The sequence below is a fragment of the Pongo pygmaeus genome, chromosome 11 (assembly GCF_028885625.2).
Source record: "Pongo pygmaeus isolate AG05252 chromosome 11, NHGRI_mPonPyg2-v2.0_pri, whole genome shotgun sequence".
Lineage (NCBI taxonomy): Eukaryota > Metazoa > Chordata > Mammalia > Primates > Hominidae > Pongo > Pongo pygmaeus.
Window position 1 is genome coordinate 60,908,389 of NC_072384.2, and position 24,211 is coordinate 60,932,599.

Consider the following 24,211-nt stretch of genomic DNA (forward strand, 5'->3'; position numbering starts at 1 on the left):
AGAACTGTGCAAACAGGAAAAGGAGAGAGCAACAGAACAGAATTAGTTAGTACCACAGTGCCATAAGTGCCACCTCAGGTACTTCCATTTCCCATCTCCTGAAGAATTCAGTAATAGTTTGCAAATGGTCAACACAATCATTTAGTGATCCTGTTTGATATTTTGAGTACTTTCTGTGTATTTCTTGTCTGTTTTCAAAATGATGATGCTGATAGTTTTTATTGCCCTGAAGGTTATTCTGAAGTTTAGCATAATTTTATTTGTTCAGTAAATTATTTGAATAAAAGTTGTATGAATGAAAATTCTGGTCATCATTATTTTTGGTGATTATCCTGCAGTGGGAATAGAGAAATTATAATTTTAAACTCTGTCCTTTGTGTTTCATTCACAGGCTGTAGAAGAAGAAGATAAGATGACACCTGAACAGCTGGCAATAAAGAATGTTGGCAAGCAGGTGAGGTGTACTGTTAATAAGTTATGCAGTTGCATAATAACATGTTCTTATAGAGTTAAAACTGTTTTAGGGCCTATATAATTTTTTTCCTGTACAATCTACGTTTTTCTTCTGTCATGTAAATGTGATACTAAATTTATTTGATGTCAGGTTCTCTATAGAGAAGTAAATCACAAATACCTAAGAGATATCGTCAGTGAAAATAATTTACTAGGAACAAATTAGGACACTTGTATCCTGAATTAATTTTTTAAGTATTATTTTTACCTACAGATAAATAAGATAATAGAAGGGTAGATTTATTTCATATGTAACAAGTTTTGTTAATCATGTACTTTATCAATATGTAGTTAATATTCCTGAGAAAGGGTAGAGCCTTATTAGGTTATACTGAGTGAAGAGAAAGGGCTTTAAGTATTTGCCCTTTCACTTTTCTAAGATGAAATATATATTTTAGTCTCTATTATCTGAGGGTGGGGGAAGACACCAACCAATTAAAGGAATCTACAGATTAATTAGACTGTTTTTTAAAGAATGTTGATTACATTTTTTCCCCATTTCATGGAACATGGTTATCATATTGCTGATGTTGGCAGAATCTTGATATTTCAGATGCAAGACACTAAGCTGTCTTTGCTTTCAGCCATCCTACCATATGCTCTGATCCCATCACATCTCACAAGCTATGTAGGTTTGGGCCAGGACCATTCTTGGATGGGAAATCTCTAAGAATCACCCAGCTGCCACAAGAAGTAATGTAGATAACTGAGGGAAGCGTGTTACCAATTCACTATAAAATGAATTACTCCAACAGAGCAGTAGGGGCAAAGGTCTGACTTTATCATAAGTCGTAAATGAGAAAATCAAATTTCACTACCTTCTAAGTATTACAATTTAAAAACAAGTACCCCCAAAAAGCAAAATGAAATACAGTTCATTTTATTTTCTCATCTTATGTGATATCACCCTTGTTATCTTTTCCACTACTTATTTTAATCATAATACTAGATTACCAACTTGGAGCCTTGTACTTTATAGAATTCAGTAACTATTTTTTGAATAAATGCCTTTCCAAGGCCATAGTTTCTTGACACAGATTTAAAGCAGCAAATAAAAGGTCTAAATAAAAAATGAAACTGAAAAATATGTAATTGGCAAAGTTTAATAATCATCAGAATCATTTTTTAAAATATAGTTATTACCTCACTGGTTTGGCCTACTGCATGGCAAAAGCAAAACTGTCTGTAATGGAATTAAACCAATATCTTTTTTTCTCCTGCCAGTGTTTCTCAGTCTTTTTCACCTAAAATGCCCTAAGACTTATTTCTGAAATAAAAAATATATTGCAGTCTAGTCACTTGAAATTATTTGTAACATGTTGTATCTCTGGGTTGTTTAAAAAAAATAGTGTATTAAAATAAGGGTTAGAAAAGCATGGCCAAGAAATAATTCCAATAATGAACATTTGTTTAAAGTTAGGAGTCTTGGGTATTTTAACAATAACCGTAAGAATATAATCCTTTAAATTATAATTTTTCTATTGTGTGTAATATATATTCCTTATTTCAAAGCTCGGTAATTTTGCTCAAATACTTAATTCCGCCTAAAACATAAATACATACTAAGCATTTTAATTTAAATCACTTTATTACAATACAATTTTAAGCCTCCTTTTTAACTCAGTCTATTTCAAAAATAGATTTGATCAGGTTGAAGTTAAAGGATTGCACCTATATAATTTGCTATGATACATTTTTTCAAAATAGCTACATGAAACATTCTTAACATTTTAGAATTGATCCAAATTGTATTTAAATTCTTCAACTACAAACCGCAACTTTTGATCCAAGAATATTTTCTGAATCATTTAAAGCACTACTCTTGAAATATTAAAATTGTACAGAATTCTGATTTTTGCTATTATAATACATAGAAGAAGTGCTGAGAATTCACACTGAACTCTTACCCATTGGTATGTCCGCTTTGAATTAAGCATTCTCTCAGACATTCAAGATATATGAATGGTAGAGAATATACACATATATTCAGACAGGTATACATATATAAATGAAATTTTTTTAAAAATCAGATGATTGTGAGCTGTATAGAATTCGTTGTTACTCCTTATAAAAATCTCTGGTACACAGTCATTGCGTTGTATAAATCAAGCTTTCATTGTGTAATCTATTATTTTATTGGCTACTTAACTTTTTGATTTAGAAATTCTAAGAATGTAACAGTATACTAGTAAAGTTAAATTGTAAAATATTTAAGTTAGGTCTGGCTTTCTTTACTAGTTTCATCAGCTACTGAAAAAAATTTAAGTAATTTATCTACCAGTAATATGGTTCTGTTTTCTCTTTCCTTATTTTTGTTCTTTTAGGACCCCAAACGTCATTTGGAGGAACATGTGGATGTACTTATGACCTCAAATATTGTCCAGTGTTTAGCAGCTATGTTGGATACTGTCGTATTTAAATAAAGCAACGAAAAACGCTATTAATGATGCTTTCAGTGTATATTCCTCTGTTGTTCCTAATGCTCAAAATCAAGGGACCTCTGAAGGTGTACTTGGCTAAATGTAAGACATCTGGCATCATTTGCAGCACTGTAACACCTTCAGTTTCAGTTGTGCAATTACTTCTGTTTCTTTAGTCAGGGTCTTTGCAGATTCTAAAGTTATACATGAATACATCAAAGTGGACAAATTTTGTTAAGATCCCATTTAATATTTGAAAAAATCAGTAGCACAAATATATTTTGATTGTCACTTACAAAATAAAATACATTTACAGTCTATGCCTCTTGAGGTCTTTTTGGCAATGGGTGGGATTGATGGAATAACATTTGACAGTGGTCTAGAAATCTCACACAAAGATATGTTTCCCTTTGCATTTTAAGATCTTATATCACATAAAACATCAGTGTGATAACAAAATTTCACAAATGTATAATTTCCATTAATGAGTGGCTACCTAATTAGTGAGTAACTCAGAAAAAATGTTGACATTTTATTAGCATTTGTCATAAGCTAAATATTATATACTCACTATCTTATAAACATATTATACTTTTAGGATTTTGGAAGAGTACATTTACAAAGAAAAGGGAGCAATTTTAATTTAGACTTTATCATGTTTTAAAAGAGTACATTTCTACCAACAGTTTTGAAACTGGGAATTGGCTGCTGCAAACTCTACTGGACTTTCATCTAAAATAACCACAGAAAGTATATGTCTAAAAAGCAAAATGAGAAAAGTAGTCATAATGTGAGTTTAATATAAGCTTATAAGCAATAATTTTGTTATTGTTTGGTCTCATCTTTTCTAAATTAGGACTACCCAGTTTTCTAATAGAGAAAAAAAATGGCTAATACCAACTTCTAATGTGATGTACAAAAGTAACTGCCCCTGTTATTACTTACGGTTCAGAACCATACTGATTATACCATTTGTATGGCAAAAGATACAGAGACAAAGATCTAATTCTAGTCTGCACCCTTGTGAAAATATGGTGAGAGTATTATTATAGCTTCATTAAAGGAATGTTTTACATGGGACTTGCAATTTAACTTAACCTACTAGAACTGTTATGAGTGCTGTGATAGATCAAATTACTGTCCTACTGGAACAAGTCTAGGCTCTTATTGGTTCCCTAGTGAAGTTACCAGAAACTGAAAGTCGAAATGGCTTAAATTCCCAGTATGTTTCACAGTATCTTTTTTGGTGGAGTAAGAAGTATTCTGAGCATTTCTTGCTTGTCCTGTGGTTTACTGTTTCAGATATAGTGACAGTATATTTTATGTAGGACATGTAATATGTATTTAAGTTGTTGGGATTACATTTAACCATTTAAAATTAAAATATAAGTGGAAGTTAGTGAAATTTTCTTTTGCCTAATTCAAACTTGTGTGCAGGCTTTTTGGATATGATTTTTCCCTTTGCAAGTAAGATTCTATAACTTACTTCGCAGATGTTGTTAATGAGTGCTAGTCAATGATTTTTTGGGGGTACAGTGCCCTCAGAAGAAGGCCTTAACATTTCAAGAACTATTCTCAATATTTGGGTTGAAAGGGTTTTTTTGTTTTTGTTTTCGTTTTCTACTTAGTCCTCTGAAAATATCCTGAGTCCTGTGACTGGGAAGGCTTACCTTGTCTGTTTTTTGCGCTTATTTGATCACCCCATCTTCCTGGACTCCCTATAGCCACACACCACTTACTCTCACTTGGTTCATGTTGGTGACATTCCCAATTTCAGAACCTTGTCAAAATCTTTGCTAGCAAAAACCTATATTACTTTTTGTAGATTTGGAGTCGATCAAAATTAAGATGCCCCAAGAGGCAAGGCTCAGTGAACACCTTTGTCTTGGAATGTACAGCTATTTTCGCAGCAGCCTGATGTCCCAGGCCCAGTTAGGCACTGAAAACATGCATTTAATCACAAACTTAGTAAGCTGTTTAAGACGGTATGTGTATGTGCGCACACGTGCACGCATTCAAGTATGCTTATGTGAGCATATCTACCCCTCCATCATGCAGAGGTAAAGCAGCTCTGGAAACAAAACTGTTTGTCTCTAGTGCAGAAATGTCCCTGCTTTTCTCTCAGACTAGTATGGGGGCACTGAAAGCTCCGGCTTCATTATTCAAAGTGTCATCTGCCTGGACCAATAGCATCTGGGTCTTATGGAAATTCGTTATATATACAGAAAGCAAGCCCCACCCCAGGCCTATTGAATCATAATCAAGAATCCTGGTGTGGTTCATATACACTTTAAGGTTTGAGAAGCCCTGGCCTTATTTTAGAAGTATGGTTCACAGGCACATGTGGTGATTCTGAGGAAAGCCTTCATTTTCCTTAGTATATATAAATTCAAGGCATAGCCTATATGTGAACAATCACTGAATTTGGTACTGATAATCCAAAGTGGGTCAGAGAGCACATCAATTCAATTCCTTAAAAACTCTGAAGGAGGTGCACTCTTTCCCTTTTCTATCCTTTAACACCTTAACATTTCATTTTAGCATTCTTCCTTTAAAAAAAAAAAAAAAAAAAAAAAAAAGCAGTTTAGGGTGTCGAGAATGGCAAAGCCTCAAAAACAGCCCAGGGGATGTCTCACCTCTTTACACACTTAAGGCTCTGTCCCACTGAGAACGGAGGAAAGTACTGTCTTCCGAAGCAACGGAGGGAGGAGGCACTCAGGGACAGAGAAGTTGAAAATGGAGAAAGAAGGAAACAAAAGTAGCCAAAAGTAGTCAAGAGGTCAAAAGCCTCTCATGAGGGCAAATGGTGGTAGAAGGTCAAGGGCAGAAAAACAAGTGTCAAATGGCATCCCCTACTCCCCTCCCCCGCACCCCAACGACTCAACAGCTAAGACTGCTTGTTTATGAAGCTTCCTGGCCAGGAGCTGAGGTTTGCTTTCGAAAGGAAAAATGGGTCTGGCTCTCTTTTTATCCCAGAAAATTGTCTCGGCTTTAGTCTGGGACATCTGGTCATCAACCTGCCCTGCCCAGGCCGCCCGCGTAGGGCCTTGCCCGCGGCGCGTTGATGGAGGCCGCAGCTGGTGCCCTCTGCAGCCAAGGCGCTCAGCCCGCCTCGAGGGGCGCAGTCTCGGCTCAGCGCTGACCGCTCGGCCCACCGAGGCGCAGCTCTGAAAATGCGCCACAGTGGCGAAGCGGAGAGTCTGGTTAACCCGTCTCCGCCCATGCTCAGGACCCACCCAATGTCCCCAGGCGCTGCTCTCACTCCGGGAGCTGCCCCGGCCGGGGTAGGACAGACGCGTTCGCTCAAAGCCAGAGGCTGCCCCGGCTGAGGTGCCCAGGCCGCGCCTCCAGCCCTGGACGAGCGTGTGCCCCTGGGGTCTGCGCCAGATGCAGCTCACCCCTTGCTCCTTCAGTCTCCCGGGCGGAGCCCGCCCTCGGGCCGGCCAGCTCTCGGGGCCGAGCGGAGCTCTGGGCGGCGCTCCTCCTGCTCATTCCCGCGCGGCTCGGCGTCCGGGAGGAAAGCCGCGGGAGGGCAGGTCAGCGAGCGCCGGGCCGCGGGAGACAGCTTTGGGCGGATAAAAAGCCTCTGCCGCTCTTGGCCCTCTGGCTCAGGCCGAGGGCTGGGCTCTTCTCTGTAGAGCCGGTGCTGGGAGACTTCCTCCCTACACCTCGGGGTCTCTTTGGGCCTCGTGCTATTTATTTGTGCCAACATCTTTTTAAATTGATTTTTTTTCTATTCCTCTTTAGATTCTTTTTCCTTTTAAAATTACTGGCATGGATGCTTTTTCTCCCCTCCAGATTATATAAACATTAAACACACACACGTACACACACACACACACACGTTTTCAGTAGCGATTACTGTGTTGACACCACTTCCACTCTGTCTCCCCAGATCAGCGCTTCTGACGAGCCCATTTGCACGGGGACTCGGCCCTCTCTTTTCCTGGCGAGGCTTTTGAACCTGTCGCCAAGCCAGTACCTCAGAGAGAAGGAAATGCAGAGGGACGAGAAGGATGCATGGCGCCTGCCCCCAGTTAGATGCTCTTCAGATAATCTGCAACCAAGTTCGCTGATAAAATATTTAATAAAGAGCCGGTAAACATCACTGCAAATACATTAAGGCATTTCAGCCCGACAGCTTATGATTATTTCAAAACTTAAAAAGGAGATCATAGATTGTCACTGTTTCTGTGCTCAACCAAGAAACCGAACCTTCCTGAGGTGGGTGGATTGGTGGGTGAGTTGCTGCTTTTCGCCCCCTCTCCTCCCCCCTTCTGCTTGTCGCTGTGGCTCTCAGCAGCAGGGATTTATTTATTTATGTTTGCAGTTTAAAAGGTGGGGGTGGGGGCGCCGAGGACACGTAGGATTTGCTCACAAAGCACCAGCTCAGGTGTTGTGTGCTTTTGTATTAGCTGGAAAAGACAGACTCTGGAACTTTTACAGGGCGAGAAGAGGCCACCGGCTCGCGCTTTGTATACTTTGCACTTGAAATCGTTACATTCAACTGAATATTTGGCTCATTCAGATCCGAAAAGTCTCCTAGCATCGTCGAATTCCCTCCTCCGCCCCTCCGCTCTAAAGGGGGGAAGGGGGGGAAGGTAGGAAATGTTTAGTAAATTGCACATCTTTGAATCTTCCTAAAGCAGTGGTCACAAAGCTTAAAGGTGACACAACAGTGCTCACGTAAACCAACACACATTCCCCACCCCCCAAGCCAACAATAAAATCATCCCCTTCAATTTGCCATGATCGTCGCTACCAGGAGCCAGGTGATTATCCTAATTAATGTCTATCTAATTAAATTACTGTCAGCAGCTAACCAATGGCAGGAGCCGTTTCATCGGCTGCACAAGCAGCAAGATCAAAAGTGAGCCTTTTCTGATTGCTGCATAGTGTCAATTGGCCAATCTCTTCTCCCAGGGAAAAAAAAAAAGTAAATCAAACCTTTGAGAAGCATTTGCTGGTTGAAGTGCTTTCTGTCTAGTGAGGGGGTCTGTGGATTTCTAGTTTATGATAAATAGGACTTTAAAAACCAGGGACGGGAGGGCGAGTGTTCAGGTTCTAGAGCTATGCAGCTGGAGCACTGCCTTTCTCCTTCTATCATGCTCTCCAAGAAATTTCTCAATGTGAGCAGCAGCTACCCACATTCAGGCGGATCCGAGCTTGTCTTGCACGATCATCCCATTATCTCGACCACTGACAACCTGGAGAGAAGTTCACCTTTGAAAAAAATTACCAGGGGGATGACGAATCAGTCAGATACAGACAATTTTCCTGACTCCAAGGACTCACCAGGGGACGTCCAGAGAAGTAAACTCTCTCCTGTCTTGGACGGGGTCTCTGAGCTTCGTCACAGTTTCGATGGCTCTGCTGCAGATCGCTACCTCCTCTCTCAGTCCAGCCAGCCACAGTCTGCGGCCACTGCTCCCAGTGCCATGTTCCCGTACCCCGGCCAGCACGGACCGGCGCACCCCGCCTTCTCCATCGGCAGCCCCAGCCGCTACATGGCCCACCACCCGGTCATCACCAACGGAGCCTACAACAGCCTCCTGTCCAACTCCTCGCCGCAGGGATACCCCACGGCCGGCTACCCCTACCCACAGCAGTACGGCCACTCCTACCAAGGAGCTCCGTTCTACCAGTTCTCCTCCACCCAGCCGGGGCTGGTGCCCGGCAAAGCACAGGTGTACCTGTGCAACAGGCCCCTTTGGCTGAAATTTCACCGGCACCAAACGGAGATGATCATCACCAAACAGGGAAGGTAATACTACATTTTTGGCTGCCGCTGCTCTAGGCGCAGCCGGGGACAAGTGCACCTAGGTTGTGACTGCCGCGGCAGCGACGATTTGGGGTCGGGAGCGGAGTGGAAGGCGCCCTAGAGTTGGCTAGTTTTGGAAAGGGGGAAAGTGGAAGGGATAACCGCCACGGTGATGTTGGTGGGGGAGACCCCGTTCTAGGAACGTGGTTGGAGAGCCAGTCAGTGGCCAGAGTAAGGCAAGAAAAAGGAAGAGCCCTGGCCAGCGGCTGGGCGATGGGAGGGACGCATCGACACTGGCATGCACGGACAGGTGGAGACGCAGGTCGCCAACCTCGCTCTCCACCTGGGCAGTGATACCTGCCACCTTCCCACTCCAGCTCACCCGCCGCTCTCCCTGATTTGGGTTGCACTTCTTTTCTTCTCCCACCACCCTTTTTCTAATCCAGCAAATATTCGCCCTATTTGCTGCAAGTACAAGTTTTGCTTTGCTAACTGGCGCCCCGCTTCTTGCATTTAATCTTTAACATTTATATTTCTTTTTTCCTTGTTTTCTCCCCCACCCCTTAATTTAAATAGGCGCATGTTTCCTTTTTTAAGTTTTAACATTTCTGGTCTCGATCCCACGGCTCATTACAATATTTTTGTGGATGTGATTTTGGCGGATCCCAATCACTGGAGGTTTCAAGGAGGCAAATGGGTTCCTTGCGGCAAAGCGGACACCAATGTGCAAGGCAAGTCCTTCCAATTAACACATTTTCTTGACACTTATTTAGGTGAGAATGATTAATTAAAGCCTTTGTGGACTGGCTCGAGCGACTTTTAAAACGATCGGCCAATGACTTCTAAAAGGAAACGAGGGGGACAGGGGGACAGACTGAGCTGCGAGAAGGGGGAGGATTATGCAAAAGCTATTTTAATCACCCCCAGTTAATAGGAAGAAAGAACGGCCTAAAAAAGCCCCAGTTAATGGGCTTCACGGTGGAGTAAGGTGTGTGTATGTGTGTGTGTGTGTGTCCTACGTGGTGAGGACTGGGACTGGGCAGTGCCAGGGGCATATGTAAACAACGTATTTCTTTCTCTAGGAAATCGGGTCTATATGCATCCGGATTCCCCCAACACTGGGGCTCACTGGATGCGCCAAGAAATCTCTTTTGGAAAATTAAAACTTACGAACAACAAAGGAGCTTCAAATAACAATGGGCAGGTCAGTGGCTCAAGCGCTCGTGTTTTGTCTCTCTCTCACCCCTTCCTCCCTGACATCCAGTTCGTCAGTGTAAAGCAGCATATGGAACTGGATACACGTTTCTTTGCTTCATTAAAAAGACTTAAAAATTGTATTTCCACCCTCCAAATTTATATTAAATCTATAAAGTTGTTCTCATTGGCAACACCTCCGTCGGCCCAATTTTGGAATGCCCGACCTTCCCAAGTACTAATACTGATTGATTTTGAGAAGAAACCCCACAAGATCTGCAGGTTGTGGAAATCTCTGTTCCTCCTTACAGGAGGACTAGGAGAAGGGCCCTGAGGATCGGGCGGTCGGCTTCCCCCTTTTCTCCGGTGCCCCGGCTTATCTTCGCTCCCAGAGGTGCGAAAGCCGGTCTGTCCCAGCCAGCCAGCCGCTAGCCAGGCGAGTCCCGCGGTCAGTTAGCCTGGGAGGCGGGCTGCAGGCTGCCTCCGCCGGCCCGGGCGCGCAGCCTGGCGCACACAGCCACGCGCACAGCGACCGCGTTAACACGCCACCCGGCGCTCCCCTTTCTTCCCGCCGGACAGATGGTGGTTTTACAGTCCTTGCACAAGTACCAGCCCCGCCTGCATGTGGTGGAAGTGAACGAGGACGGCACGGAGGACACTAGCCAGCCCGGCCGCGTGCAGACGTTCACTTTCCCTGAGACTCAGTTCATCGCCGTCACCGCCTACCAGAACACCGATGTAAGGAGACCTAGGGGCTGGGGGCGAGGCGGGCGGCACAGACATCTCTCCCACCCTCTCACATTCTCCCGCCATGCAGGGCTAGGGTACTAGCAGCGCTAACATCAGCAACAGCTGGCTCCGTTGTGCGTTTTAAGGCCTAGGGCTCGGGGCCTGCCCACGGCACCTTTCCTAAATACCAAGCCGGTGGGAAAAAGCTTTCTATTTGTTTTCGTCGCTGGTCACCCGGGCCACCTTTGAGGTGGCCAGGATTTCTAAAGACTCTTCTTTTGGGAGTTTTAATTTGGGCTTTGAACTAGAACAGATTAAATCTACTTTTTTTTTTTTTTTTTTTTTTTTTTAATTCTCTTTCCTTTAGAAAACAAGCAGATTTCCCCGTGCATTTTATTCTTGGCAAGCTTTAGCATCTAAAAAAAAATTTCTCTCTCTCTCTCTTTTTTTTTATCTCAGAACTGATGGCTGAAATGAACAAACATCACTGTTCTGGGAGATCAAAAGAACATACACATTCATATATGTGAAAACTACAATAAATCAAATTACTGAGGGCTATGGATTGAGCTTTCTAGCACTTGAACCACTTCCGATTTTGCAAGTTTGCAAAAACTGATTTTAGTGGCTGATTTGACTACTAGGAGTGATAGGGGTTTTTGTGTGTTTTTTTTTTTTTTTTACTTAAATGATAATATCAGAAATTAAAACATGCTTTTAAATCAAACCTGATTTTAAGATGCAACTTGTGGTTTCTCAGGTTGTGAGTCAGAAGCGACAAATGTTTTAAAATATAAAATACTTAAAATAGTCAACATTTAGTGATGAATTCAAGTACTCCTTAAAGATTTTTGTCTGAATAAGTGCATTGTGTGTAACAAGCATTTTTAAAATGTGAGTTTGAAACAATTTAGAAAACACAGGAGAGCTAATTGAAAGCAGTTCTTTGGCTATAGGTATCATTAATTTAAACATGTTCCTCATAACTTTCATGATACTTTCTCTTTTTTTTCCTTTCCACTCAATCCCTCAAATTTTTCATTTAGGAAAACCTTGCTATTTAATAAATTGTAGGCCTTAAGCCCCTGTAAAAGTGGCAGATGATATATTCTCAAACACCCAGTCTTCACGTATAAAAGGTGACATAACATTCATTTTTTTTCTTTGCCAGATTACACAACTGAAAATAGATCACAACCCTTTTGCAAAAGGATTTCGGGATAATTATGACACGTAAGTAATTTTGTATCTTCCTTTTCAAATAGCTGTGGAATTGGGCTTTAGGTCAAAGGTGGATTATTATGTACAAGGATTTTGAAAGCTGGAATGTGTGAAGACAAGGTTGTTTCAGAGGACGTCTTCTTCTTCTTCTTCTTTTTTCTTCTTCTTCCTCTTCTTCTTCTTTTTTTTTTTCTTTGGTTGGCTCCCCTTCTCTCTGGTGACCTTGTGGCTTGGTACTTGTGTGGTTTTTGGTCAGAGGTTTCCTCCACCTAATTTTAGCTTTCCTGTGGATTACAAAGTTGTTGGCGGGCCTCTGGGGCTGGCTGGCTGGCTGGCTGGCTGGCTGGGGAGGCTGCCCTGGTTCTCGGGTGTGAATACTGTATGTGGCGCTGCAGATGCTCAGCTCAGATTGTCTATGTCTGTCTGAAATGGGCAATTCTGCCTAAAAGTGCATGTGGCTCCTCTGGCAGTTGTTAACAGTCTCCTTAGCATATGCGACTTTTATTTACCCATTTCCAAGCTTTGTATAATAGCATTTCCTGTGCAAGTTTATTACGGACTGAATACAAATGTGCACCCACCACAGGCGAGTTCATGAGCAGAACCGCTGTTACGGTCGTTTTAGGCTTTCGGAAAGATTCAGATCTTGTTGCTGTGTATTATTTATAAGCTTCAAAAGAAAAATATTTCCTCTTTCTTTTGTATCTAGGTGTGTTTTAATTAAACATGCTGGTGCCCTTTTCTTTAGGCCTCCCTTACCTCCCTCTTTTCTATCAAAAGGCTGTTCTCTGGGGGCAACAGTAGGTGTAAACTGAATGCTTTCTGGGCTTGTTCTGCAATTCTCACTCAGGGTCCATAGTGCCTAAGAGTTCAGATAGTGTTATAAATCTAAATCTGGATTGTGGGGTTCCCCCACGTTTTCTGACCATAAAAGGAAAGGGTACATACACCTTAATTTCATGGCTTACATTGAGCGCCGGAGATAGAGCTAAAAAGTTGAAGCTGCCTTTGACTAGCATAGATTAAATGTGTGGAGAAAGAGACAGGTGACTGCCTCTATTCCATCTCCAAGCAGATACCAACCATCCCTCCTGATATTTTCTAATAATTTAAAAGAGAGTCATTGATATTACTGCTTATAACCACCATATATATTCTTCAGAAGTACTCCAAAGGAAGCAAGTCTCATCAATATGATTCCCCAGAATAAAAACTTGGCTACTGTATTCCTCACAATCTAAAAAGGTGTGCCCAGCACAGTGGAAAGTATATGGCCCAAGAGACTAGAGATGTTAGAGGAGAGTCCTGTAGATTTTGAGATTTTAATTCTGTTGTGAACATCTGTTCAAAAGCATTTTATTTTGCACAAATCAATTCAGTAATCCCAAGTGGGTGGGACCTGGATAGGCATCTAAACTGTATCTTTTGCAGACTGCTTTTTTCTTTTTAAAATATTGTGGTGATAAACAGAGAAGATATTTGCACCTTGCTAGTTATGTTCCCTTCCTGCCTCCCTCTGCTTCTCTTATTTGAAACTGGAATTCAATTTCAGGAGGGAAATTTTGTGCACTAAACAGAACGGACCTGAGCAGCCACAGCAAAACTCTCACATGCTCCTCCTCCTCTGGCTGCCTTCTGTTGGAAAAGCCACTCCTCTTTGATCTTAAATCACTTTAAATCTTTCATAAAAGCTTCTTTATCTCTACAAAAAACAAAAACAAAAACAAAAACCTGAGATTTTTAGGGGATAGAGAAGAGTTGGGTGGTTTATGACACTCTTCCTTTCCCCTTTTACATTGGTTACTTGGACATGTCTCAATTTTGGAGAAAGAGGGAGAAGTATAAGGGTTCACGGGGTACTAGGAGCTTGCTTGGCCACTCACCAGGGAATCTCCTCCCTAAAGGATTAAGGTCTGACAAGACTGAGGCTCTCCTTCAAAACAGTCTGTTGACTAAAGATTAAAACATTTATGTGTGAGCTAAATAAAAAGGGAGGCATGTGTGCATGTGTATGAGAAAACACTTCTACCAATCTTCATCCAACCCCTTGGTTTCCTCTCAATTCTAATGGGATTTTCTAGGCCCAGGGCCTAAAGTTAATCTTTGATTATTTTATCTAAGGTAATTCCCAACAACACAATCACTGTCGGTGGTTGGGCAAGTTATTTAACTTCCTTTTGCCTCAATTTCCTCATCGGTAAAGTGGGATAATAAAAGTTACCTAGCTCACAGTGCCTGGCATATAGTCGAGCTCCGTAAAGGTTAGCTATTATTAGTGGTCCATTGCATGCAGTAGGCTGATAAGTGCACTGAAGGTTTGCCCCGAAGTTTCTGCGGTTAACGGACCAAAAGCTAGGAAAAGAAGGTCAGAGTAAAGAACACCTTTTCTCTTAAGAGAATATTTCTGATTGATGACTACTGTTTCAGAGTAGTAATTCTTGTTTGTATTAGTAGAGGTGGGAGTGAAAGTTTCACACAGGGGAAACAATAGACACTAAGTACCTTGGAGGCTTCCAGCAGCAAACCTCGGGTTCCAGAACACGGGTGAAGGCCCGTCTTTGATGATTACTGCGTGCGCGGCTTTTTCCTAGGGGTTTCTGAAACAATCTAGAAAAAGCAGAGAAATCACCTGAACAATCAAATGGACACAGGAGGTCTTAAAAGGGTGGAGGAGTGAGTACCTTGCTTAGAAATTTCACTCATAAACTGACCGCAGAGGAAAGGCCCACTGGGCAAAGAGCATCTTACTCCCTAGGTAAATCTGCCTTAATATGCACACATATGTTGGAGAAGTGGGATGAAAGTCCTTGCTTGTGCCCCTCTCTCAGTACCCCAGTACACTTGACGAGAGAGAGCAAGAGAAGAGGGAAGTCGTTCCCTTGATGGTCTGTATCTTGCTCAGGTCCCTGCAGACAGATTGGCTCCTTTATAATTCCATGATTTATTTTGGGAATGATAGAGGTGTGTGGCCTCTTGTATTCTCCAGGAAATCCTGGACTGCAAGTTTGTAGATGGAGGGTGTGGGGGTGGGCGAAAAGTAGAGGTGGCCTTCCCTTCTGCCCCCACCCCCACCCCAAGGGACCTCCGCGCCACCCCTCGGCTCTCTCTCTCTCTCTCCCTACCCCGCAGGATCTACACCGGCTGTGACATGGACCGCCTGACCCCCTCGCCCAACGACTCGCCGCGCTCGCAGATCGTGCCCGGGGCCCGCTACGCCATGGCCGGCTCTTTCCTGCAGGACCAGTTCGTGAGCAACTACGCCAAGGCCCGCTTCCACCCGGGCGCGGGCGCGGGCCCCGGGCCGGGTACGGACCGCAGCGTGCCGCACACCAACGGGCTGCTGTCGCCGCAGCAGGCCGAGGACCCGGGCGCGCCCTCGCCGCAACGCTGGTTTGTGACGCCGGCCAACAACCGGCTGGACTTCGCGGCCTCGGCCTACGACACGGCCACGGACTTCGCGGGCAACGCGGCCACGCTGCTCTCTTACGCGGCGGCGGGCGTGAAGGCGCTGCCGCTGCAGGCTGCAGGCTGCACTGGCCGCCCGCTCGGCTACTACGCCGACCCGTCGGGCTGGGGCGCCCGCAGCCCCCCGCAGTACTGCGGCACCAAGTCGGGCTCGGTGCTGCCCTGCTGGCCCAACAGCGCCGCGGCCGCCGCGCGTATGGCTGGCGCCAACCCCTACCTGGGCGAGGAGGCCGAGGGTCTGGCCGCCGAGCGCTCGCCGCTGCCGCCCGGCGCCGCCGAGGACGCCAAGCCCAAGGACCTGTCCGATTCCAGCTGGATCGAGACGCCCTCCTCGATCAAGTCCATCGACTCCAGCGACTCGGGGATTTACGAGCAGGCCAAGCGGAGGCGGATCTCGCCGGCCGACACGCCCGTGTCCGAGAGCTCGTCCCCGCTCAAGAGCGAGGTGCTGGCCCAGCGGGACTGCGAGAAGAACTGCGCCAAGGACATTAGCGGCTACTATGGCTTCTACTCGCACAGCTAGGCCGCCCCTGCCCGCCCGGCCCCACCGCGGCCCGGACCCCCAGCCAGCCCCTCACAGCTCTTCCCCAGCTCCGCCTCCCCAAACTCCTCCTTGCGCACCCCCTCATTTTATTTGACCCTCGATGGCCGTCTGCAGCGAATAAGTGCAGGTCTCCGAGCGTGATTTTAACCTTTTTTGCACAGCAGTCTCTGCAATTAGCTCACCGACCTTCAACTTTGCTGTAAACCTTTTGGTTTTCCTACTTACTCTTCTTCTGTGGAGTTATCCTCCTACAATTCCCCTCCCCCTCGTCTTTCTCTTACCTCCTACTTCTCTTTCTTGTAATGAAACTCTTCACTTTTAGGAGACCTGGGCAGTCCTGTCAGGCAGCAGCGATTCCGACCCGCCAAGTCTCGGCCTCCACATTAACCATAGGATGTTGACTCTAGAACCTGGACCCACCCAGCGCGTCCTTTCTTATCCCCGAGTGGATGGATGGATGGATGGATGGTAGGGATGTTAATAATTTTAGTGGAACAAAGCCTGTGAAATGATTGTACATAGTGTTAATTTATTGTAACGAATGGCTAGTTTTTATTCTCGTCAAGGCACAAAACCAGTTCATGCTTAACCTTTATTTCCTTTCCTTTCTTTGCTTTTCTTTCTCTCCTCTCTCATACTTTCTCTTCTCTCTCTTTTAATTTTCTTGTGAGATAATATTCTAAGAGGCTCTAGAAACATGAAATACTCAGTAGTGATGGGTTTCCCACTTCTCCTCAATCCGTTGCATGACATAATTACTATGTGCCCTAATGCACACAAATAGCTAAGGAGAATCCACCCAAACACCTTTAAAGGATAGGTGTCTGTTCATAGGCAAGTCGATTAAGTGGCATGATGCCTGCAAAGCAAAGTCAACTGGAGTTGTATGTTCCCCCCCTCTTCTAAATAGAATAGCTCGACATCAGCAATATTATTTTGCCTTATTTGTTTTTCCCCAAAGTGCCAAATCCATTACTGGTCTGTGCAGGTGCCAAATATGCTGACAAACTGTTTCTGAATATCTTTCAGTACCCCCTTCACCTTTATATGCTGTAAATCTTTGTAATGAATACTCTATTAATGATATAGATGACTGAATTGTTGGTAACTATAGTGTAGTCTAGTGAAGATGAATTGTGTGAGTTGTATATTTTACTGCATTTTAGTTTTGAAAATGACTTCCCCACCACCTAGAAACAGCTGAAATTTGACTTCCTTGGGAGAACACTAGCATTAATGCAAGTAAGACTGATTTTCCCCTAAGTCTTGTTATATTTGATAAGGAGCATTAATCCCCCTGGAAATAGATTAGTAGGATTTCTAATGTTGTGTAGCAAACCTATACTTTTTTGTATTTAAAAATTAATGTGAAATATGCATCATACACAATATTCAATCTAGATTCCAGTCCATGGGGGGATTTTTCCTAATAGGAATTCAGGGTCTAAACGTGTGTATATTTTGGCTCTTCTGTAAATCTAATGTTGTGATTTTTATATTTGTTTCGTTTTGTCTGTGAACTGAATAATTTATACAAGAACACACTCCATTGAGAAACGTTTTGTTTTTTGCTCGTTTGTATCGTCTGTGTATAACAAGTAAAATAAACCTGGTAAAAACGCTAACTATGGTGTTTGAAAGCAGTTTACAGTTTGAAAATAATTTAATTATTATAGGTGATGATATTTAAGGGTTAAGGAAGACTAGCCCGTCCCCACTCCAGTATGGGCAGCCTGTTTAATGGAAGCCACCTCCCATTCCCCCCTTAAATTTGTTTTATAGTACTTCCAGGGGCTACATTTTTCTTCTTATTTATAATTATTTAGCTACCTATGAGCCAAGTTTCACTTTTCTGCGCTCATTTTCTTTTTTCAGGAAAACATATGCACTTTTCTCATCATATTTATCTGATTCTCTCTGAAGTTGGAAATAACGCGAACAGGAAAAGGAGGTTCTTTAAATAAGGAGTTAAGAATTTCTTTAAATTTCACAGAGTAAGGCGGGAGGCGTTGGCCAAAAGTAGGGTGTAATTTAAATGCATGTCAAAATAGGATGTTGACCGTAGATTTAGTAAATTCTGGTTGTACATACGAGGCCTTGGAGGTGAGTGGCGAATCTGTAAACGCAGACACAGAACAGCCTACATTTCTTGAGTGGATGGTTTCCGAAGATTGGGCAGGGATAGGGTGGCGAAAGACCCGTAGAACAAACTCGCGAAAGGGTCGTTTTTTAACCACTGAACTTAAAACTGCTTCTGGGAGGCATCTGGGGTGGGGGTAGGGGCACTGCTCTATCCCTTCTGTAGTGGAATCTTATGCCAGTCCTATCCAGGCCAGATCCACACCTGGGGAACAAATGCAGAAATGCGAAATTCCAACCTGGAGGGCGCTGCGTCTTAGTGAAGTCCGCAGAACTCTTTACCTCGTGGAGAAGCGATTTTTGTACTTTCGTCTCCAAAGAGAGGTGATCCTGGCAAGAGGCGGAAAATGGTTCCACATTCTTGCTTAGTCTGGGCCAGCCTCAGGTTACAGGACTAAATTTACCTTTACCTAGACATTGTCCTGTGGCCTCTCTGCAGTTTGACAGATGTAAAGAGGCCTCAAATTTCTAATTAAAATGAAAATTCGTGGGAGGATAAAACTAACTTGCCTTCCCTGGACAATTCCGCCACTAGACGGCGTTCCGTGGAGTTTTGTCTGCCACATAGAAAAGCGAGGACTGAATTTCCTTTGTGTTTCTTTCCCCTCCTCACATCTAAGAACTAAGTAAGAGGACAAAAGTACAAGACACGGTGCATGTGTGGCGAGTGAAGTGGGGCAGTGCATTCGTGTCATCACCCACCCGACCCCGGCTGCTCTCCTCCCACCCCGCCGCCTACTCCCGCCGAGGAGGAGGAGCACGTGCGGTCGCTGGGGCGCAGGGCCGGGGAGCCAGCGGGGTGCCGGGGCTCGAGGCCGCGGGGCCGCGGGGGCCGCGCTCTGCTCTCCGCCCAGGCTGGGCCACTGGAGCGCGGGAGCCCGGGAGCCCGGCGCTGCCCGGCGCTACCCGCCGCCCTCGGGACAGTCACCGTGAGCAAAAGAGTCGGTGTCATGTGCGTAAACGAAGCTCTTAGGAGCCGAGGATAGATTTCACAGGAACGTAGTGCCTTGTTCTGAAAGACGCTCTTTGGTTGATATTAGGAAGTATTTTTAAAAAATTGGGGAGGTCGTTTCCCTTGCAGCTCCGCCACCATCTGCTGCGTGGACTGAGTCAGCGTGAGGTAAATTTGCAGCTTCGCGCTCCTCTCGGAGGCATTGTGCTTTCTTGTCCCTTTAAAACATGATCATTTCTCCTCGCTTCCAAGAAGTCTTGGGTGTCTGGTGAAATGACACTGTCAGTGCGTCTGAGAGGCTGAGGCTGTTCAAAGGAAATCAGAGTCTGGATTTGGGAGGCCCTTTGGGAATCAAAGTTCGCGTCTCCTGTTAGAAGAGGGTTGCCTTTTCTCTCCTGAGGGCAGGGCTCAGGGGATAGCCTGAGAGGAACGGCGATTCCTCTCCGTGAACTCAGATTTCCTCAGTTTTTAACAGTGTATTTTCAAACAGAGGAAGAAAGAAGAAGACGAGCGTGCGGCTAGCACTGTATTCTGGCTCGTGTCTTCCCGCCACTCGCAATCCGCGCCATCTTAACTAACTTTCAATGTCCCTCGGGGCTAAGCGTGCCGGCGGCGGGTGCTGCTCGGGTTGGGAGATGCTGCGGCCTGGGTTCTCAACCTTCCGGGTAGACGCCGCCCGTCGGGGTAGACAGAGGCGGGAACAAAGCGCGTTGCGGCGGCGGGAGGCAGGCCGGTCTTGCCCCCACAGGCTAGGCTGCAGCTTGGCCCTGGTGCACCCGAGCCCAGAGCAGCGGGGATGGGCGTCCGGGAGCTCGCCCGGGTGCGAGGTCGCTCCTGAGGCCTGGGCCGGGGCTCTCCCGCTCTGCCGTCGGGCGGGCGGCGGCGCCCGGGGCTGTCCCAGTTGGGGATCCAGGTCAGAGGTCCAGGCCGAGAAGCAGGCTGTGGGGCGAGACTAGAAGGAAGTCCAGGCCCAATTCAGGCCTCGGGTCCCAGCTGAGGTCCGGGCAGTTCTGAGTACCCCCGACCGCAGCTTCAGTTGAAAAGGGCCGCGGCCTGGGCTCTGGCCTAAGCGCGCAGCCTCTGTCCGCTGCTCTTTCAGAGCCAGGTCTGGCAGCCGAATAGGATTTAGGACGTGGAATCCTGTTTCGGACTAGCAGAAACTTACTGAACAGTTTGTTTCAAAAATCAGGTTGTTTCTATCTTTTTAGGACCGACTTACATCACTGGAGCTTTTAAATTGTAGTAATTTAGGGTCTATAGATAACTTTCTGAACCTCTTATCCCCCGCAGTTAACATTTTCAAATAAATCTCACTGCTACATCTCTTTGTGACCCACCTTTTTTTGGGGTGATATTGAGTATTTATATTTTTAGCGCTGAAGCTTTAAAGGATGCTCTACTTGCTGCTTAAGATGCAGGTTTGGAACAAAAGCTTCGTTGAACAGAGGCCGTTTATATTCCCAGAGTTTAAAATGCTTCATAGGTATTTGGACAACGTATGTGTTCATAAGTGATTTTTATAAGATGTTCAGCCTGTCCTATCTGGTGCAGCACCTTTTGTGTGTGTATTTGAGTTACTTTATCATATAGGCATTTTGGCCATGAGACGGGGGAAAAAACATAGAACCCATGCTCTTGTATGAAAACAAACCTATGTAGATTCCCACGAAAGAAACAGCAACAATTATTATTTTTAGACAAATGTACTTATGAAGTAGTCAGCAACTTTAAAGGCAGTGATCAATTTTAAACATATTTAATTTACCCTGGTATGTTGGTGATTGCTTGGCTAATTTTGACGTTTAAAAGAGTAATATTTTAGCCTAATATCAGTAAAATCAGTTTTTTAAAAAGTAACTGATGCTTTTTAAGGAAGTTGAATGTATGTGATTTATTGAAGTTACAGCCTGAGTGCAACAAGATTTACTTTTGGACAGTCGGGTTTTCTTTTACCAGAACAAAATACGAGTCTCTCAGAGAAGACTAGACAAAATTTTAGGCATTGCGTTATACTTGGTTTAATTCAGTTGCTCTGAGATTTGTGTGTTTTCCTGGTTCCCATCCTCAGTTTGTATGTTAGGTTGCCACACATTAAAAAATACATTCACTTGAAAGAAAACCCCATTACTTTCACAATAAAGTAAACTTGATGGTGTACAAGTCACTGGTCTCATCTGAGCTGATTATATCTTCCTTGCGTGTATTTTACACCCACAGTATGGTTTGCAGTGGTGTTCAAGGCATGGCGTGAAAAATTTGATTTGAATAGTTCTATTAAAGCAATGAAAAAAAACCCATGGCTTAATAGACCTTCTAGTGATAGCTCCCCCTCTTACTATGCTAACTCTGAAATAAATATGTAATCTAGTATTAGGAACATGGCATTTAGAAGACCCTTGCTGGTAATATTTAATTTAATAAACATACTAACTGTGACATTATTAATGCAATGAAGCTTGCATTACAAGCTGATTCTTACAGGTTGTTTGACCTATTACTTATCACTAGATTCCTTATAAACATATTCTGCAATTTAGAACTTGAATTGTGTATTAAAATTATTTTGAATTCAAATCCTTAAAAATATCAGCATGACAGGACACTCATTTTATATACAAAGTATTTATACTTGGGTACCCTGGCACGCCTTTTATGAGAAGGAAGAGGAAGTTTAGGAGAGGAGGGCGTCTCTAGGGATATGTGTCTGGTTGTTTTAGTCAATATAGTTATTTTGTTCCAACACTAGTAGAAAAAAAAGAATATAATATTAAATTTTGGAACAAGAGTTGACTCTATATTTTGATGGTTACTAACTTTTAAGAAATGGCAAATTAATTAAACTTTCTGGTTGGAAAAGAAAACAAATCGTGCTTATATTAGGTTAAGTGCTTATATTAGGTTTCTTTAGGTTTAGATGTCATACATCTCTTCATGTTAGCAAAAGGGTACTGTGTGGGAAAAAGCCTTTACATTACAGTCTTATCTTATTTCAGGTGTCTAAAAAAAGAAAAAAGCCAACAATGTTGTTCTCAAACCACAGGGTCTTCCTAGCTCACATTTAAACTTTCAAGATGTATTTGTCATTTATTTTGCCATTCCTAGTATGAGAGAGAAGGCATTTTTCAATCTTAGGAAAATTCAGAAGCAATTTTTTGGTTCTCAGTTAATTCAGTTTCATCTTAAAAGTTCAAATTTAGCAAAGCACATGTTCCCTTGTTCATGCCAAGTGTGATAAAAACTAGTCGAAAAATAAAACCATTGCAAACAAGTAGAGCACTGCACTTCACTGCACACTATACAGGCCACATCATTTCTAGGACTGATGTCACTGCCTGCTGGGTTGCCATTTGTGGGCACACGTAAGTCTGCCTTTGAAGGCTAATAGAAGGCATTAGTACTTCAGATACATATGTGTGTTTGAATTGTGCATGTGTTTTAAATATCCTTTTTGAGTTGTGATATGCACACTCGTGAACGTTCAAACATTTGCCATCTTTTATCAACAAAAGGTTATTCTTTGTAGAGCTCCAGGATGTTATTTTCTCCCTGTGCACTAGGAGATAATATTTTCTTTATATCTAAAATACCAATTTGCAAACTCACTTCTACCCCTTTGTAATGTAGTCAAATTATAGGCTATTTTGTGGAGTTACAACTATTTAAATTAGTTTAATCTTTGTATTGATGATATTAAGCTATCACATATGTTTTTTTAGTTCAACATCCTTGACCTTAAAAATACACATGAGTGTTATGTAGATTCAGGTTAGGCCATAACAATCAATACAGACATTTTATGAGAACTTTCCAGTTATCATATAGTTTTCTATTATTTTGAATGGCTTGCTCAATTGAGAATTTACTGAAGGCCAAAGTATTGCTCCTAATTAAATATGTTTCAAAAGGTGGCTAGTACTTTTATAACCTAATGTGTTTTTGAATTGCAAAATTATAATTTTGGAGATAATTTTTACCAAATAATAGCAATGTTTACTACTTAGCACCTTTCTTTGAGAAAATAGAAACTGTAATGAGGGCTTATCCTTTCCCAGTTTACTTACCATTTAATGCTATATGTTTTGTTCAAATAAAATCTTTTTTTCTACCTCTGCCTTAATTTGCTATTTGTTAAAATGACTATGTTCTTAATAATTCTTAGAGTTCATTCACCTTTGGGATTCACTCTTTTAATTTATGCTTTCTTTCTGCTTTGTTCTTGTGGAGAAAGACAAAGAAACATACTGACTTCTTTCTCAACAAATTTGTTCTTTCCTCCTCCAACTCTGCTCTCTCTCTGACACTCATTTTGCCCTTGTTGACTCTCTTGCCAACAACTTTTTTTTTAACCTACTCTTTTTTTTTTTTTTCTCACGCTACCACCCTGAACCTGAATCTTTATAAAATCTATGCCTGATTCATCAGTTTGTTTATTTCAGGTCAGAACTTTTCTATTTTCCCAAAAGCAATTGGGGGAAAAAAGCAATGTTTTGTGGACAAATATTGGGTAGAATATGTTTTTCTATTTCACCTCCCCACATTATTATACTTTTTTCCTGTGAACTTCTATAATTACTTCATCTCTTGATAGTCACTTTTCCATTATATTGTTTCTTTTTTGTATTTGTGAAAGGACAACTTGATATTTTTGTCTCTTATTGGTATTTCTGTTCTCTTCTTTACACATAACATTCTTAGCTATGTGAGGCACTGCATTTATCCCTGCTCTCTTTTGTTGTACTTAGGACCCATGTTTCAATACTTTCTTTGATCCTTTTCAATTCAGCTTTCTCATTTGCACGGACATTACAATCTTTCTTACTAAGTTCACCAGTGTCCTCTTAACGAAATGTAATGGCCTTATTACAGGCTAATCTTTATTCTCTTAGCTATTTAAAATCATAATTAGCCCTTTGGGTGATTGAGAATCACAGATTCTGCAACTCCTTCACTTTTCCCTTCTTTCTTCCAACTTTTCTTTCATGGTTCTCTCTTTTTGCTCACTCACTCATTCATTCATTCATTCATTTTACAGGTTTCCATAGTGTTTGCTTTTCACAGGGTATGTCCTCATACAGCTCTCTTAAGAAAACTTGCTAGACATGTGACATGTGATATGGAAGAATAAGTTGGAGGAAAGAAGATCTGGTAATGTTTTTCTTAATATGTCTTTTCAACCCATTTTCTAACAGCCTTCCCCTGCTCCATGGTTTCTTATTTCTTGTAGCCTAGCACATTTTAATTGACATTTTGGATTGTCCTTCCTTGAAACATCT

At 43.0% G+C, this 24,211-nt stretch overlaps 2 protein-coding genes across 3 annotated transcripts in view; both read left to right on the forward strand.

The window, feature by feature from the left end:
- Positions 1-3,253, forward strand: part of PSMD14 (proteasome 26S subunit, non-ATPase 14) — a 106,997-nt gene extending 103,744 nt beyond the window's left edge. For both annotated transcript variants that reach the window (XM_054478938.2, XM_063648245.1), the window contains 2 exons: positions 392-454; positions 2,838-3,253. In XM_054478938.2, the coding sequence (XP_054334913.1) occupies positions 392-454; positions 2,838-2,936 (162 nt within the window). In that variant the 3' untranslated portion in view covers positions 2,937-3,253. The remainder of the gene's footprint in view (positions 1-391; positions 455-2,837) is intronic.
- A 726-nt stretch (positions 3,254-3,979) lies between these two features.
- TBR1 (T-box brain transcription factor 1) lies at positions 3,980-17,472 on the forward strand. The gene is made up of 6 exons (XM_054478930.2): positions 3,980-8,697; positions 9,271-9,425; positions 9,777-9,898; positions 10,468-10,626; positions 11,789-11,850; positions 14,968-17,472. Exons 1-6 carry the CDS (start codon positions 8,006-8,008, stop codon positions 15,824-15,826), a joined length of 2,049 nt encoding a protein of 682 aa, XP_054334905.1. The 5' UTR covers positions 3,980-8,005; the 3' UTR covers positions 15,827-17,472.
- Positions 17,473-24,211: the final 6,739 nt, after the last annotated feature.